The sequence below is a fragment of the Diprion similis genome, chromosome 14, assembly GCF_021155765.1.
Source record: "Diprion similis isolate iyDipSimi1 chromosome 14, iyDipSimi1.1, whole genome shotgun sequence".
Lineage (NCBI taxonomy): Eukaryota > Metazoa > Arthropoda > Insecta > Hymenoptera > Diprionidae > Diprion > Diprion similis.
In genome coordinates this window covers 12,159,092-12,174,703 of record NC_060118.1, presented here as the reverse complement: position 1 = coordinate 12,174,703, position 15,612 = coordinate 12,159,092, and the positions used below count along the sequence as shown (strand labels likewise).

The window sequence follows — 15,612 nt, the reverse complement described above, 5'->3', positions numbered from 1 at the left end:
TCGCACCCCGCGGCTCTTGAATTTTTCTCCAGTAGCTGCCCGATAACAAGGGGCGTGTCCATCCCGTTATGTTATCGGAAAACTGTAAATATTACCCACCGGCAGTTTATTGCCTTTCGGTCTCTCTCTCTCTCTCTCTCTCTCTCTCTCTCTCTCTCTCTCTCTCTCTGTGTCTCTCGGAGAGTAACCGTTCGGTATTTTCACCTTAATACGCTCCTATTTCCTCTCTCATTCTTTCGGCTTTTTAAGGGTGCTTTTCGAGCCCTCGTCTTCGTCCTCCATATCTTTTTATTCCTGAGTCTTTCTGTGTATATATATATATATATATATGTGTGTGTGTGTATATATATATGTATACATACATTCGTACTATATACTTGAATTCTCGATGCTACCAATTTCGGGCACCAGGGTTAGAAGATTAAGAAGGGAAAAGTCGATTGAAGACTGACTTTTTTTTTACTCCCTTTATACACTACAGTATATACGTATGTATACCTGCCTACCTACCGACCAAGACGTTGCAAATATCAAAGCAAAAAAAAAAAAAGAAGACTTTTTCCCCAATTATCGACGCTTGAAGCCTTGATAAGTACGCTGTAAGAAATATATCGCGAGATCGAGAGAAAGGGTCAGCGATCGATCGGTTAGTAGTCGGTGAGCAATTCGGTGAGTTATAAGAGAGAGAGAGAGAGAGAGAGAAAAAGAAAATGCAAAAGAGGGAAAAAAAAAATATATATATATAGCCACAATATTTTTCTATCACAATTCCCCCCCCCCCCCCCCCCCTCTCGCGGTGTATAATTTCATCAACGCTTTTACGTTCATTATATTAGTATTATGTATTATATAATATAGGTACGTATATGCGTATGTATATATATATATATAATATAATCTGTTATACAACATCGATGGGAAACGACTTTTTGTTTGGAATTTATATAACACTTATATCCGCTTAGGGTATAATGTATGTATAATATTAAATTAGGTGTAGCTCTTCTTTTCTGGGCGCGATTTCTTCATTTTGTGTATGTTTTTTTTTTTTTCCTTCATTTCTTCTCATTTTTCTTAAAGATTTATTAAATCGTTATTTCACTCTTATTACGATATATTATATCGTAGAGATTTTTCTCTTTTAGTTTGGGGGGAAATTTTTACGCTCACCATTCGGAGGCGGGGCGGCGCGGCGTTTCGTTGATTCTGCGCCTAAAATGTTAGGGTAAGAAAGAAAAAGGAAAGATAAGATAGAGAGATGTTATTTGGACTTTAAAATAAGAGTCGTAGTAATTTTTTTTTCTCTTCTTTTTTTTCTCTCCAATGTTTGAATACTTTTTTTTTTTTTGGAGGAAAAAAAAAATCCGGAATCCAGTCTATATTCTGTACTTTACAAGATAAAAAGAAAGTGAAAGAACGAGAGACAAGGAGAGAAAGAGAGAGAGAGAGAGAGAGTGAGAGAGAGGGAGGTGAAAAAAAAGAGAGTGAGGTTCGATTCTACAGAAATCAGTTCTACACAGCGAATGTTCTACAGATTCGTTTCTACATGAATATATTTATCTACAGAATATTTTTCTAACGGAATTAACTTGACGTATGCATCAGAAATTATCCTCTATGATTTATGAAAAAAAATTAGAAAAAGTAGAAAGAAAATTCTGTGGATAACAATTCTCATGTAGAATAAATAATACAGGATAATTTTTTATGCGAATTTCAACTTTCTTCCTGTAGAAAAATATTCATGCAGAAACGATCGCTCTGTAGAACTGATTTCTGTAGAATCAACCCCCCCCCCCCCCCCCCCCCCAAAATATATCTAAAATATGTTCGCCAATTGATGACAGCCGATCTGATCACTATAATTTGTCATGCAGCAGCAGCAGAATTTTCACGTTGCAGGGTGGATATCTAATTCTCTGTGTTAATTCGTCACGAACAGGGTATATAAGGCACGAAATCAACCCTTGTCCATTAATAACAACCCCCGAGACGCCACGCTGCCTACTTTCTTCAGGCTGCTGGTGGGAGGTCAGGTGTAATGGACTCGCGAGTCGGAGATTTTCGAGATTGGAAGTTGAAGGTGCGAGAGGAATCGACGCCGGATCGACCTACTCCTATAACCAAGCGTTCACTCCCCGTAGAAAAACACCCCCTAGAAACCAACCCTAACCCTCGGGCTGAAATGTCTATCAGCGATCGTTGGCGTTCATTAGTGGTGAGTTCGAGTAACGAGATTTCGACGATCAACAGCTAACCTCCACCCCCGCCCCAACCCCTTTTCATCCCTCTTTCACGTCCTATATTTTACTATCCTATGAATAGTTTAGACGGAGTGAAACGGACGAGAGAAAAATTGACGGAATAAGATCAGCAGCAGCAGCAGCAGCAGCAGCTTCGTAGATGTATATATATATGGGCCATTCCACGTCGAATTAGCAACTCATGTACCTACTATTTTTTTGGCATCATGTTCTTATCAAGCCAAAAGGATTTCGGGATTTTTTTTCGTGGATTTTCCCTTCAGCCACTGATGAAATTTATACAAAATCGCAAAGCCAGTTATGAAAATGCCATTTTTTCCTCTTAAATCTTGAAAAAAAAAAAAAAAAAAAAAAAAAAAAGGAAATATTCACACCGACTCTGTGATTCGAAATGTGATTTTTGAGCAACACACGATAATGAAATCTCAGCATTGTTTACTGTATTTTTTTTTTGTTTTTTTGTTTTTTTTTTTTGCACTTTTTCTAGTTTTTCCATGTCGGAATCGTTTTTGCTTTATTTATTTCTTATATCCGTCGATCTAGATAGATTGAGGAATTACATTATTTTCATGATTCCGTGATCTGTTTGGATCGGGGAATAGTGAAGGGAAAAAAAAAAAAAAAAAAAAAAATCCAATTCCCAGATGGAAAAACTAAATATTGAAATCCTATTATCGCGTGGTGCTTGAAAATCACATTTAAAATCATAGAATCTGTGCGAATCTTTGTCAGATTGAAAGAAATGACGTTTTCGGAATTGGTTTTTCGATTTTTTTTTTTTCAAGTTTCAAATTTCACCGGTGGCTAGAAAAATCTGAAAAAAAAAATTCCGAGACCTTTTTGGCTAGGTATGAACATTATGCTAAAAAATTATTAAAATCAAAGAGGATCCGGTACATGGGTTACTGTCTTGACGTGGAATGCCCTATATATGTATATTTCACACGCACGCACTTGATTTTAAGACTTCTTTCAACTCCTGGTAATCCTGCATCACCACGTCTATGCATAAATTTTGCGGATGATCATAATTCGAACGGCATTTGCCTTACGGTTTTTCGATTTTAGATTCTTCTTTTTTTTTCGTGCTTCTCTTCATCTTCTTCTTCTTCTTCTTCTTCTGGAAGAGGTTATCTCAGGTGCGTTTTACAGTTTATTTACTAGTTTCTCCCCTGTTCAAGGTGCTTGTAACGGGGGTGAGAAAAAAAAAACGCTTAATCATCGAAGAAAAAAACTTTCGGCGTGTTTTTTTTTTCTTCTCGTCCCTCTTCCTTTCTTTTAGCTCACATGTCGAGCTGGTCAATACAATATGTAATACATATATGAAAAAGGAAAAAAAAAAAAAAAAAAAAAAAAACAGGCTCGCTCTTTCTGTAACGATTTATCATCACCGCGTGTAATTGATCGCGATTATTTCGCTCGAGTAATTTTCAGTACAACCTAAACTCGATCTTTTCATCTCACTCTTTTCTTCGTCGTAGTCGTCCTCATCCTCCTCGTCGGCCACGTCGACGTCGACGTCGACCTCGTCGTTATATTACTTTCAAGCTTTTCGTCAGTAGCAGGTATCCGCTTCGTCGACACGCGACGTAATGAAAAAGAAAAATGACCCAACGCTCTGCGGAAGGAGTCAGTACAGTGGCAAAGAGAGGAGAGGAGAGGAGAGGAGAGGAGAGGAGGGCGTTAGGCACGGACGACACGTCGCCTACCGTATAGATCGTTGCGACCTGGACCATCAGCGTCTCATTAATAACGCTGGCACCCCGACGCTTCTTGCGCCTCTGCCAACCGGGGAGAGAGAGAGAGAGAGAGAGAGAGAGAGAACGAATATCGGAACATTGTGAACAAAGGGTGAACGACGACATAACGAGCGTAAAATTTCGATATCGGGCTTTCGCAGTAACAGGTTGACCTCTTGTCAAATTGTAATTAACCCTAATTGGTCACTCAGGGTGAATTTCAGCCCAAAACATTTTTCAATACTCCTAGAGTAGAGTTCGGGAATAGAATTTCATGGTTTTTTTCCCTTTTTTTTTTTTTTGCTCGTAATCAAATTCTGTAAAGAGAAAAATGAAATTATTTATTTTCCCCTTTTACCTTAACCTTTTTGATCTTTTACAATATTTGAAACAATTAACGCTGGTTAGGAAAACTGAGAGAGAGAGAGAGAGAGAGAGAGAGAAAGTCTTCAGCGATCCTTAACGCGATGCGTTTCTTAACCCCCGAAACTCATTTTCGAAAATCAATTATTTTTGTATGTACATACATAGGTGTATATAAATATATATATATATATATATATATATATATTCGTTGACGATCGACATTGATTATTATTATTATTATACGCCGTAATTTTATATCGCCGTCGAAGAAATGCGAGGCAATCGTTTCGAAGCGGTCTCCGATTGCGTAAATTAGAGAGGGTGGATATTCTACGGGGGAAAAAAAATGTTGAAAAGAAGGGAGGAAGAATATTCATAAAAAATCTGCTTGTACAGCAATCTTATACCGAAGAAGATGAGGATTTTATTCATTTGTATTTAAATATTCTTCATCGTTTTTTTTTTTATTGCGTTATAATATATATATACATTATATACATTCAGGACGATTTTCAGTTGATTAATAACACTGTTATATACTGTACGTAATATGTGTGTGTGTGTGTGCATATGTATATTATATATATATATATATAGAAATTCTTTTCGCCTACCCATCTCGTTTTAATTATGAATAATTACGCGAGGGATATAACCAAGACACGTAGAGCTACTGTACATACGTATATATAGATGGTATATGTGTGTGTACCTATATACGATGAGGGAGAAGGGTGGAGGGTGGAGGGTGGAGGGTTGGACTAAGTCGAGATGAAAAGAGTCCAGGACCGCCTCAAGTAGGAATAACAATGATCTTCCCTTCGGTTGAAATGAATATGAAATGAATATTAAATTAATACGGCGGGTATATAGCTATAGACTACGTGTATATACATATATACGTATACATATATATGTAGGTGTTTCGGATGAAAAATGGATTGAATCTGATAACATGAATATTGATGTGAAAAAAGAAGCGCAGCTCCGAAACGATGACCGGGTCCATCGTTCACCTCTGAAGTGAAAATGTTTTCCTTTTACAATTAGTCGACGAAGATAATTTACAGAACGTTGGGAAATATTTTGAGAACCTAGTTTTTCACACAAAAATCGATTCAGCACGCGCGTTTCCATTTTGGAAAATGGTGAAATAATTATTTTCCATCAATTCATTGTCAGCAAAAAATACAATTTTTCATCACACCTGTACGGAAAGTACGACTTTCCATCCCTCGAAAAAAAGGGGGAAATTGTACTTTCCGATCCAGGCGGTGCAGGTGAAAAAGGCTATCCTTAGGTTATAGGTTAAGGAGTAGGTATTTTAGACCTCATACTCCGTAACTCGATAACTTTGCATTTGGGAAAAAAAGTTTCAAATGTGGGAAATAGTACATTACGTACCTAGGGAAGAAAAGTAGGCTATTCCAAACTGCGTCTAAGATTGAGACCCGAGCCGAAGGTGAGGCTAAAGGCAAGTCTCAGATGATATTTTTGTGCATTCCATCTCGTCTTGTTCTTGTTCTTGTCCTTTTTCTCGTTTATGTTTTTGTTGCTGGTGTTGTTGGTCGACTCAACCTCCTCCCCCCTTTCCAATTGTAGTTGTGATTACCGTCGTGTCGGAATCCTGCGGGTCGTTTGAGATAGAAGTTATTGATGAATAAAATAATGACTTCGTTAAAATTAATTTACTGTTATTATCATTATTATTATTATTATTATTGTATTACTCCATCTCCTCATCGTCCCTTCTTCTTTCCAATCTTATATAAAATTCTTATTATATCATACGCAATTTAGATTCAGGTAACTCGTTCTGATTACCCCACCGATTATCCTTTTCCTTCCCTTCTCGTTATTCTTCTGTTTGTCTCATCGCCGTCCCCCCCGCCCCTTATTTTTTCTTCTTCTTTTTATCATCCCTTGGCCAAGTAATTAACGAAGATAAAACTCCATCACCGGGACACGTTTAACTGCAATTATAATATTCTTTTATATATAACCTTTGTTGGATGTATCTGTAACGATCTATAACCTCAAAAGAAGAAAAAGAAGCAGAGAGTATATGTATATACTACATGTACTTGAGAGAGAGAGAGAGAGAGAGAGAGAGAAAACGAAAAAGAAAGGGAAGAACCCGAAGCAAACTTCAATAAAACCGTTCAAACAAGGAGGAAATGAGAGGAAGAAAAAAAAAAAAAAAATTAAATCCAGGGTGAGAGGGTTAAACTTCTCGAGCTTGAGAGAGGGTCGATATTTCCCAGAGATGCCTTAGCGAGTAGCGGCAGGGGAAAATGTGAGTGAGAGGGATGATGGAGAGACAAGGAAACAAAGAAGAAGCGATGAGGAGAGAAGAGAAGGGAAGAGAGGATTCCGTTGAGATCGATGCGTGCCGCGGACATTGATCCGATGATATATATATATATATATATGTATATATAAGATTTCGGAGTCCAGCGAGGTTGTCCGCATTAAATTGCGTTACGTGGGTGTATATCTACTGTGTGCATATATATATATATATATATATATATATCATGTGTCCTAAGGGTGTATACGCCATTATACGACCTTTCGCCACTCGTAAAGATAAGAAGGCGTATTTCTCTTCCCCTTTGTATATATACGCGAAAAACATGAGGATATATATTGAAAAAGTAAAACGTTGATGTTGAAAAAATGGATCAATTAACGGTAAAAAGTCTTAAGTACCCTTTTATCGCGAACCTCAGGAATTAAAAACAATCAGGTTCACGAATGGTTTAAGCAAGAAAAATGAAGTACCTAATCTTCATTGAAACTCGCCGACTGTATGTATGTAAAATGTGCACTTGCGTTTATCAAGTTCTATGTACGTATGTTTAAGAAAGTGTTGAAGACCTCGTTATAAGCTGCTTACTTTGCTGGTTACCAACCACCACCATCACCACCACTACAGAACACTCTATGTCACCGCAAAATCGGAAAACTAACAGCTACTGAACTGCAACCCGCTCGACCCGAAAGTGACAGGCTTTAAAGAGAGGCTGTCGACACCCTCAAGGTAGTTTCTTAATTTCCTACGAACCACCGTAAAGTATCTATACATATACAGCGCCTACATACTTAACTGGGGTAAGAAAAGTTTTCATAAAACGCGGTGGTTCAAAGGATCGTTAACCTGCCTCGTTATACCGTTTACACGTGGATTATACACGGACTTTTACTTTGCAACTAGCCTGAGGCTCGTGCAAAGTATAATGCATGTTGGGTGATATTATAGGGATATTCTTTCGGGTTTTATCCATAGAAATAATCCTTTTACTTCTTATACCTATAATATTGGCTTCTGGAATATTTTCCAAAATCCCGAAGCCCGAGTGACCCTCGCGTTCGTGCTTACATTTATAAAGTCATATTAGTGGTCGAATAAGGGAGAGAGCAAGCGAATGTCCCGCGGTTGCTGGGAGGCACTTAAGCCGCTTAAAGCGTCGTCAAGGTACTACAAGAGCGAGACCCGAGGTGACGACGACTACTGTGCTGAAAGGAGGATGAGGATGAGGACGAGGACGAGGACGAGGACTGCTTGGCGTGGCTGTGCCGACGCCGAGGGCGAGAATCACTCCGAGCGCCATCAAAGCCGTTCGTGCCATGAATTTCTTGGCAGATAGATTCATTCACAGGACGATTCCGGCGATATAGTACACACACACACACACACACACCCAGAAGAGAGAGACCTCCTTCTCCAACAACCGCATTTCCACCTTCTCCATTCGCGGAACGGACGTGCGACTCGAGTGAACCTTGTGATCTTCGTCCTTCTCAATCCACCCCTCCTTCTACTTCTTCTTTACTCTTCTTCTCGTACAGGTGGATGGATATAAATGTGATAAAAACAACGTCGATGCTACCGTACCTGCCACTCTTACTTACGACGTCGAGTTAGGCACGCCTGTTTGCTCACCAAGCCATAAGGCGATTCGCAAAACTTGGCACTGCATCATCATGGAAGCTGAGAAGTTTAACGTAGAGTAGCGTATCCACTTTTATCAAACTCTAGAAACGTATGATCCATGATATGATCCATGGTGAAGATTTCACATGAAGTATTACAACGTAGTGATTTGGAACGGTTTCCTTTTTTTTCTTTTTCACCAACCTTGCTGAATATTGAATGGAATTTTTTCCTTCGGTCAGCAGCAATGGTTGCATGTATCGTATGGGGTCCGGTCCAATTATAGTAGTTTTCTCGTTTCGCGTTTATACTCTTCGGCGTCGTGGTGAAATATGGACGCGCGTGTTCTTTCCTTCCTTCCTTCCTTCCTTCCGATGGGTGGCATGTCTTGGTCCTGGCTAGTCGAGCGAACGCCGAAGGAACAAACAGTCGGGCAATAACTCTCTTTTTATCGGACAGCAACCCACAGCCGCCAATTGTATAACAGACCTCTTATCTCTATCTTGTATCGATTTCTTATCTAATTTATTTCCTATACCCATTGTAACCTCTCTCTTGCCCACCAACTACCATTCATCTTATACAAGGAACCACCACTCGCTTCTCTCACACTCCTCATACTTATTCTACACTATCAACACTTCATTATTTATCATACTATATACATACATATATATTAGGGTGGCGCAAAAAATCCGACTATTTTTTTTTTTTTTTCTCTGAGTCTCGTGTGACATAATGTTAGTTTTTGATGTTTCAAGAGCCCACTTCAAAGGACAGATCGAAAAAAAATTTTAAAAGGTCGCTCCACATTTTTTAAATCGTCAGAAATAGTCAAAAATCGATATTTTTTTGTTTTAATTTTTTTTCTCGTTACGGTATAATTTTATAGACAAAAAAAAAATAAGTTTTCGAAAATTTCAGTTCAAAATTTGAATTTCGAAAGGTCGCTCATAATTTTTTTTTAATTTTTTTGGTGCATTTCTTTAGATTTTTTCGAGCGACCTTTTAATATTCATATTAAAATTTCATAAATTGTTTTTCTTCTATTTAGTAAGAAAGAATCGATAACAATACACCACGACATGAATTAAAAATGAAACAAAATACTGAAAATATAATTTTTTTAATTTAATTTTTTGACGATCTTTGACATTTAAAAAAATTTGGAGCGACCTTTTAAAATTTTTTTTTTGTGCTGTCCTTTGGAGTGGGCTTTTGAAACATTAAAAACTAACATTTTGTCACACGAGACTAAAAAAAAAAAAAAAAAAAATATAGTCGGTTTTTGTGTGCCACCCTAATATACATATACATGTATATACATGAAAAGGGGGTGAACCGATTCTAGTTTAGTTTTTTACTTCCAACAGAATTGAAAAACGAAAAGCTCTCCTCCGGTGATTTCTTTAATCAGAGTGTATGAAATTGGAAAAGTAATCGACTCGTTGGAGTCAACAACGAGTAAAGGATTATCCGTGCACGACTAGATGAGCAGAGATTCGTGCACACTGTACACTGTGTTACGTACGTTAATCAGGGGTGGTCTACAGTAACAAACTAGGGATGGATAGCCAGCCAGCCATCCCTGCACCGTGAATAATGCATGCGGCCGTGTCGAACACCGTCAAATGGCGCCGGCTGCCTCCATCCTTGACAGTGTGTAGGTACGCGGTGTTACACTAACGCCAGAATTCAGCTTAACGGTTAATGCCCGTTCTCCCCCGTCCGGTTTCCGCATGCGGCAGTTTCGCGCTACGTTGCAATTCACGCCCTACTGTGCAGTCGAATAATAACAATATGAACAGAATCAGCTGCTGGAGCTTGCGCCATATTACTACACTTACTGCGAGGTGGAGGTGGAGGAAATTCTTGTAGCTATCTATCTACACGTATCGGAATTTTTCTATACCCTTTACGAATCGCTCGATAAATCACAAGTGTTACACCTATTTTCTTTTATTATTGTCTCGCGAGGTATGCAGGTAAGCTTACAGTGTCAACGACAATGAAATTCTTTTGTGCAAGCTGCTGTCTCGAGCACGGAATGTAGCCACTCACAAGCTTTCGATAACCAGCTTGAGTGTCAAGAAGAATTGAAGAACTGGTCTCTTCTCTTTGGTGCATCAGATGTAAAGAATTAAAAGAATCGAGAGAGATACTATAAGAGAATAAGAAGAATAGAACATGAGAGAGCTGTGCTTGAAAGTATAGTTTGATATTTTCACCCTGCGGGAGGTGTTTAAAGTCGATTGAAAGATTTTAGATTGACACATTGAGAGGGATGATGAATAGCCGATAACACGTGCCAGGAAATGGAAACCGGTTCAAATCGGTTGGAAGATGGAAGCTTGCTGATAAAGGAGGACAAGGACAACTGGTCGTAGAGGGTGAGAGAAGAAAACTTCGGTAACAATTAGCTTTTCATTGTCTGTTCGTTTGGCCTGGAGGCGAAGAAGAAGAAGAACAAGGAAACGGAAAAAGGAGAAAGGAGAAGAGGAGGAAGAAGAAGGCCCAGCAGGGAGTGGCGGAAACGAGGTTTGGGAACTGAACGGCGTTGTCGCAACTTTATCGAATTCCGGAGGCAAGGACGACGTTGCTAACTCGACTCGCCTTCGTTCTACTGCTTCTACTGCTGCTGCTACTGCTGCTGCTGCTACTTTAGCTGCAGATGGTGGAGACGAGGAGGAATATTTACCATTTTATTCGAAGGCGCGAGTCGTGCGACGCGGCGCTTCGCGAGTTAAGGGCCTAATTTTAGCCACGGGACTCTCGCGGGGGAAACGCTTCTCCTCTGAGAGAACCGGAAAGAGGGACTCGCTTCCGAATACTAAACGAATCGCACGTGCTCTATCCTCCCTGTAGATGTGTGGTACGAAGTGGTGGTAGTAATTTTCTTTTCTCGTGTATGTATGTCGATGTGTGTGTGAATAGAAATTTGATATTTGAATTCAACCTTCTACCTACCATTTACACACAAGGACTTTGCAAGATTATCACTTGGAACCTCTGGGTGAAATTTTGGAACCCGCGAAAAGTGCTAAAGGCTGAAGTTTGTAACGTTGTAAAATGTCGTTATTTTGCAACTTTGGGATTACTTGTGAAAAAGTAAATTGTTGATACAGCATCGTGAAACTTGGATCTTGTAAATTCAACTTTTTTAGGTATTCTAAAGAGGCAAAATACTGATTTTTCATTCTACGTTTCGGTACATTAACGTTACTCTAACCTCAGCCTCATGAAAAGTTAAGGAATCCTGATTTTTTTTTACAGTAATCCAAACTATTTTCGACAATAATCTGTAGGTTATCATATATTTTGATTCTACGATTTAGAAAAACCTTTTTCCGCCCTATAACTCGTGGATAATTTACCACAAGATCTTGAATCCTCAAAATTGAACTCACGACCCTTCGATCACTCTACGAAATTCAATTTCTCTGACAAATTATTTCGTTTCGTTTCAGGTTCCGTGAACGAAGCTGGGGTTTTCGCTCTACGAGGGCGGCAGGAGGGAAGTCGAAGGGCGCGAAGGACGACGACGACGACGACGACAACGACGACGACGTCGAGCACAACATCGGCGACTACGAACTCCAATGGCGTCTTGACGCCGGTTTTCGACATCTCGTCACCGGTGATTTCCGACGATCTGGTTGAACCTGCGGCTCTTTTGGCACCCGACGAGGAACCCTGGCCAACGAACGGGCCTCTCGGTTTGATCCCGGTTACTTCCAGGGCTCAGGGAACCTCCTCGGGCTCCCCCCAAACCGGCATCGAGATCGTCGCCAAGCCCCAGCGCAAGGTCGTTCTACCCTGCGAGCTAAACGCGAATTACTCCAAGTTCCTACTTCCGGCGTCTAGGTGTGGAGAAAATTTGTTAAAGTTTTATTGTATTTTACATCTGTTGTGATAAATACCGTTTGGATGTCCGAGCATAAGATGAAATTAGGAAATAAATCACCTTCGACGCAGTCCATAGAATTCTCAGCATCTGGAAGAGTCGAGTTTGAAAAATATTAACAGAATTTGAGGCAACCTCAAAAACGAACTTCACAAGCGAGATTCAAATCGACCACCACCTTTATCGATGTTTTCTATTGTGCTGTTTGTTCCAGAAGCTACAGAGTCCGACCTGCGACCTGGGTTCACAACGGCAATCCCGTAGACATGATCACGATAGATACGAGGACCGAGATGAGCGGTACTGGGCACAGGTACATCGGGGATTCGACAACCGCCGCTCTCCATATCGATAACGTCAGGCTAGAGGACGACGGAACATGGGGTTGCACCCTGGAGGACGACAGGGGAAAGATCCTCGCCGGAAGACCCGTGAAGCTCGTCGTCTTGGGTGAGTGGATAAAGACATCAACGATTCTTTCTTCGTGTACCCTAAACCCTGAACCCTTATTGCGGTCTTTTTCTCTATACCAACCAAGAAAAGAATCTCGAGTCATATTTTGATCTCGTTATCGCGTCCCTTCATGGTTTGGGACACCGGATACACAGTGTATCACAGATACTGTGTTAGACGAATCGAGGAATTGAATTTAACGTCTATTCTAGACTTCAGATTCACGTTAAGGTGGATCATACATTTTGCTCAGGGTTAGGTAGTAGTTCGTAGTGGTTGGAGAAACCAGACGATTCCTCCACAGCTTTCAAACCCCGCCAAAGCGCAAGGGCTGACTCACTTTCCATTCCCTTTCTTCCCTTACCTTCCTTTCCGGGCACGATTTGGCTCCATCCGTTTCATTCCTATCGATCACTGAGATATCGGTAAGATATATGTGTGTCCGTGTATATATATCACTGATCGAACCAACGGACGTCAGACGAAGAGGAACATTGTACTTCCGGACGGATATCGACGCTCTTAGAGGAGTTCCATGGGTGAGGAAGGAAGGAGTCGGGCTCTCGCGCGTCCGACGGATGCTGGATCGCTGATGGCTGATGGAGAAGGCGGAGTAGTGGCCGAGTATAAAAGGGAGTGGTGGTGGTGCACAGGAGAGAATGCCGTACGTCTGCAGTCAGCTATACACTTTCATATCTTTTTCTTCATTTCCACTTCTACGGATCAACCACCACCTACGGATCATCTCTGCTTCTTTTTTCTATTTTTACGTCCAAGGTATTCCATTCCAAGGGTGGAGCTTTGCGGTAGTCGGGGAATTCTAAATGGGGTGGGATGGGCTGGTCATAAGGAGAATACCAAGAGACCTGTTTTTAGATCGTATAATGGATTAGATAGATCTACGATTAAATCATCGCACACGCCATGCATTTTGGTCAATGCCCGTTTGTCGTTGGTATATATTTAAACCGAGAGACGAGAAAAGAAGCTTTTTGAAGAAACGTTGGTTCGTGTGGGTTTCGATCTCTTTTGTCTTCTCAAATGTTATCGTGAGCAGTGAATCGTATTATACCTGTACAATGAAAGCGTTTCGGAAAGATCAAGAGTCTCGGTGAACTCGAGACGATCTGAAGAACATTGGAATCTTTAGATCTTTGCGAATCTTTCAACCGTGGATGGACAATTATAACGACAGATGTTAAAGAGAAACAAGGAATCGTAAATTTTCAGAACTCGAAGAATTCAAACCTTTGACGATAACAGTCTGGACGAAGGGTTGTGGATTTCAACAGCCACGTGAATCTCGTTAAATCTTTGGTCCAAAATTTCCATGAATAATCATAACTCCGTCGGGGTTTCAGTTCTACGTATAGTAGTTGACGCAGGTTTAATCAGTGCAGCATCAAAGCACTGCACCCCGTATGTCCTTCAACAACGCAGCATCGCATCGTGGTAGCACCGTTAAACCAGCGATGCGTAGGAGTCCCGATTCGCTGGCCACTAACTACCCATTGATTAGCCGAGAGGGTGACCCTCTAATTAATGGTATATTAACGGAGACAACGCGTTCGATGGTGTTTCCCACTCAATGTTCCAACGATTCCTTCCTTCTACCTTCGGTGGAATTGACATGCTTCCATGAATATCGCGTGGATATCTCTTCTCCTGCTGCTGCTGCTGGTGTTTAGAAATTGAAAAGGGACCACTTGCCAGCCAATAACTCGCATACCACGAGGGCAGCGATGCACTCTCAGAATAATTCCGTCACTTTTGGATTGGACTACTTCAACCGTATGAAAATTCCACTCGTGTAATATGGGGAGGGATTTACGTCGAATCGGTGCGCATCTTTCGATGTCCTGATTCTATCGATCCTGAAATTCTGCTCGCATTGTTTCCGGTTCGATAATGTTCCGTTTGTACCGTCTAACGCGAATTGTCGAGACGACATGACACGAGAACCCCCGGTGTGTAATCGTCCGGGATCTCGGATGGTCGAGGTAATCAAACGACACGGAATTGTATTCCCACTTGTCAACAACTGACTCGTCTCCAGAAATTTCCTTTGCGGTTCCTTTCACCTTTAACTATCTGTCAGTTTTCCTTTTATTCCAACAACTCGCGGGGTAATTGATACACTAGACGGTGAACTCTTGAAGCGGAAACTGGGATGGAAAATATCTACACTTCTTCCTCTGCTATCCTATCTTCTTCGGTGTTTACTCTACGTGGTCTCAGCGGGACGAGCGATCCCATAAGGATCTCAAAGGGCATGGCAAGCGACCAACTTTTATACGTCTTTCTATCTCGTCTTCTTTTCTTTTTCACTCTGACGCTTCTTCCACCAGGAAACGATCTAGCAACTAGGTTGTGTACCACACACGAGAATCCCTACCTACCTTACTACTCCCTCCCCATCGAATCGGAAACGAGATAAAACTGCAGTCGAAAGATTTTCTCTTGACGAATAAATACGGTTAGGTACCTCGCTCGCTGGCTGACTGGACAGGAGGAAACGACGAATTCGAATCCTTTCGATTCAATTTCCTCTTCTATGTACTGTTTACCTTACAGTTTCAAAGTAAACTCTAACCTTATATATTTACCGCTGCATTTGCTACGCCAGCGTCCATCGGTGTGCAGTAAATCACTTAATTTCGATATCAAACAACGAAACTTCTTTCTATCTGCTTAAAAATTTGGACACAGTTTTTCACTCCGACGTCTGATGTAACGGGTCTCATAAAAAACCATCACTTTGACGATGGATCGATGGATCATTTCGCAGATTCGCGGAAAGGGTGGTTTTAGGCTTCAAATATTTACGTGTCAAAAGTCACGGACCGTCGCTTCGGTTGTTCTCGGGATCCGGGTTTTGGCATCCTTCGTCGTCTTCTCGAAGTGAAAAATGTCGATGGGAGGATCGACGTCAGAAATAGTCAGTCGGCG

At 40.8% G+C, this 15,612-nt stretch overlaps 1 protein-coding gene across 2 annotated transcripts in view; it reads left to right on the top strand.

The window, feature by feature from the left end:
* LOC124414724 (hemicentin-2) overlaps positions 1 to 15,612 on the top strand; it is a 142,551-nt gene that overhangs the window by 72,208 nt on the left and 54,731 nt on the right. Inside the window, exons 3-4 of one of the 2 annotated variants that reach the window (XM_046895760.1) lie at positions 11,774 to 12,170; positions 12,428 to 12,660. In XM_046895760.1, coding sequence (XP_046751716.1) covers positions 11,774 to 12,170; positions 12,428 to 12,660 — 630 coding nt within the window. Of the gene's footprint in view, positions 1 to 11,773; positions 12,171 to 12,424; positions 12,661 to 15,612 lie in introns of both variants that reach the window. The other variant, XM_046895759.1, reaches the window with a different exon arrangement.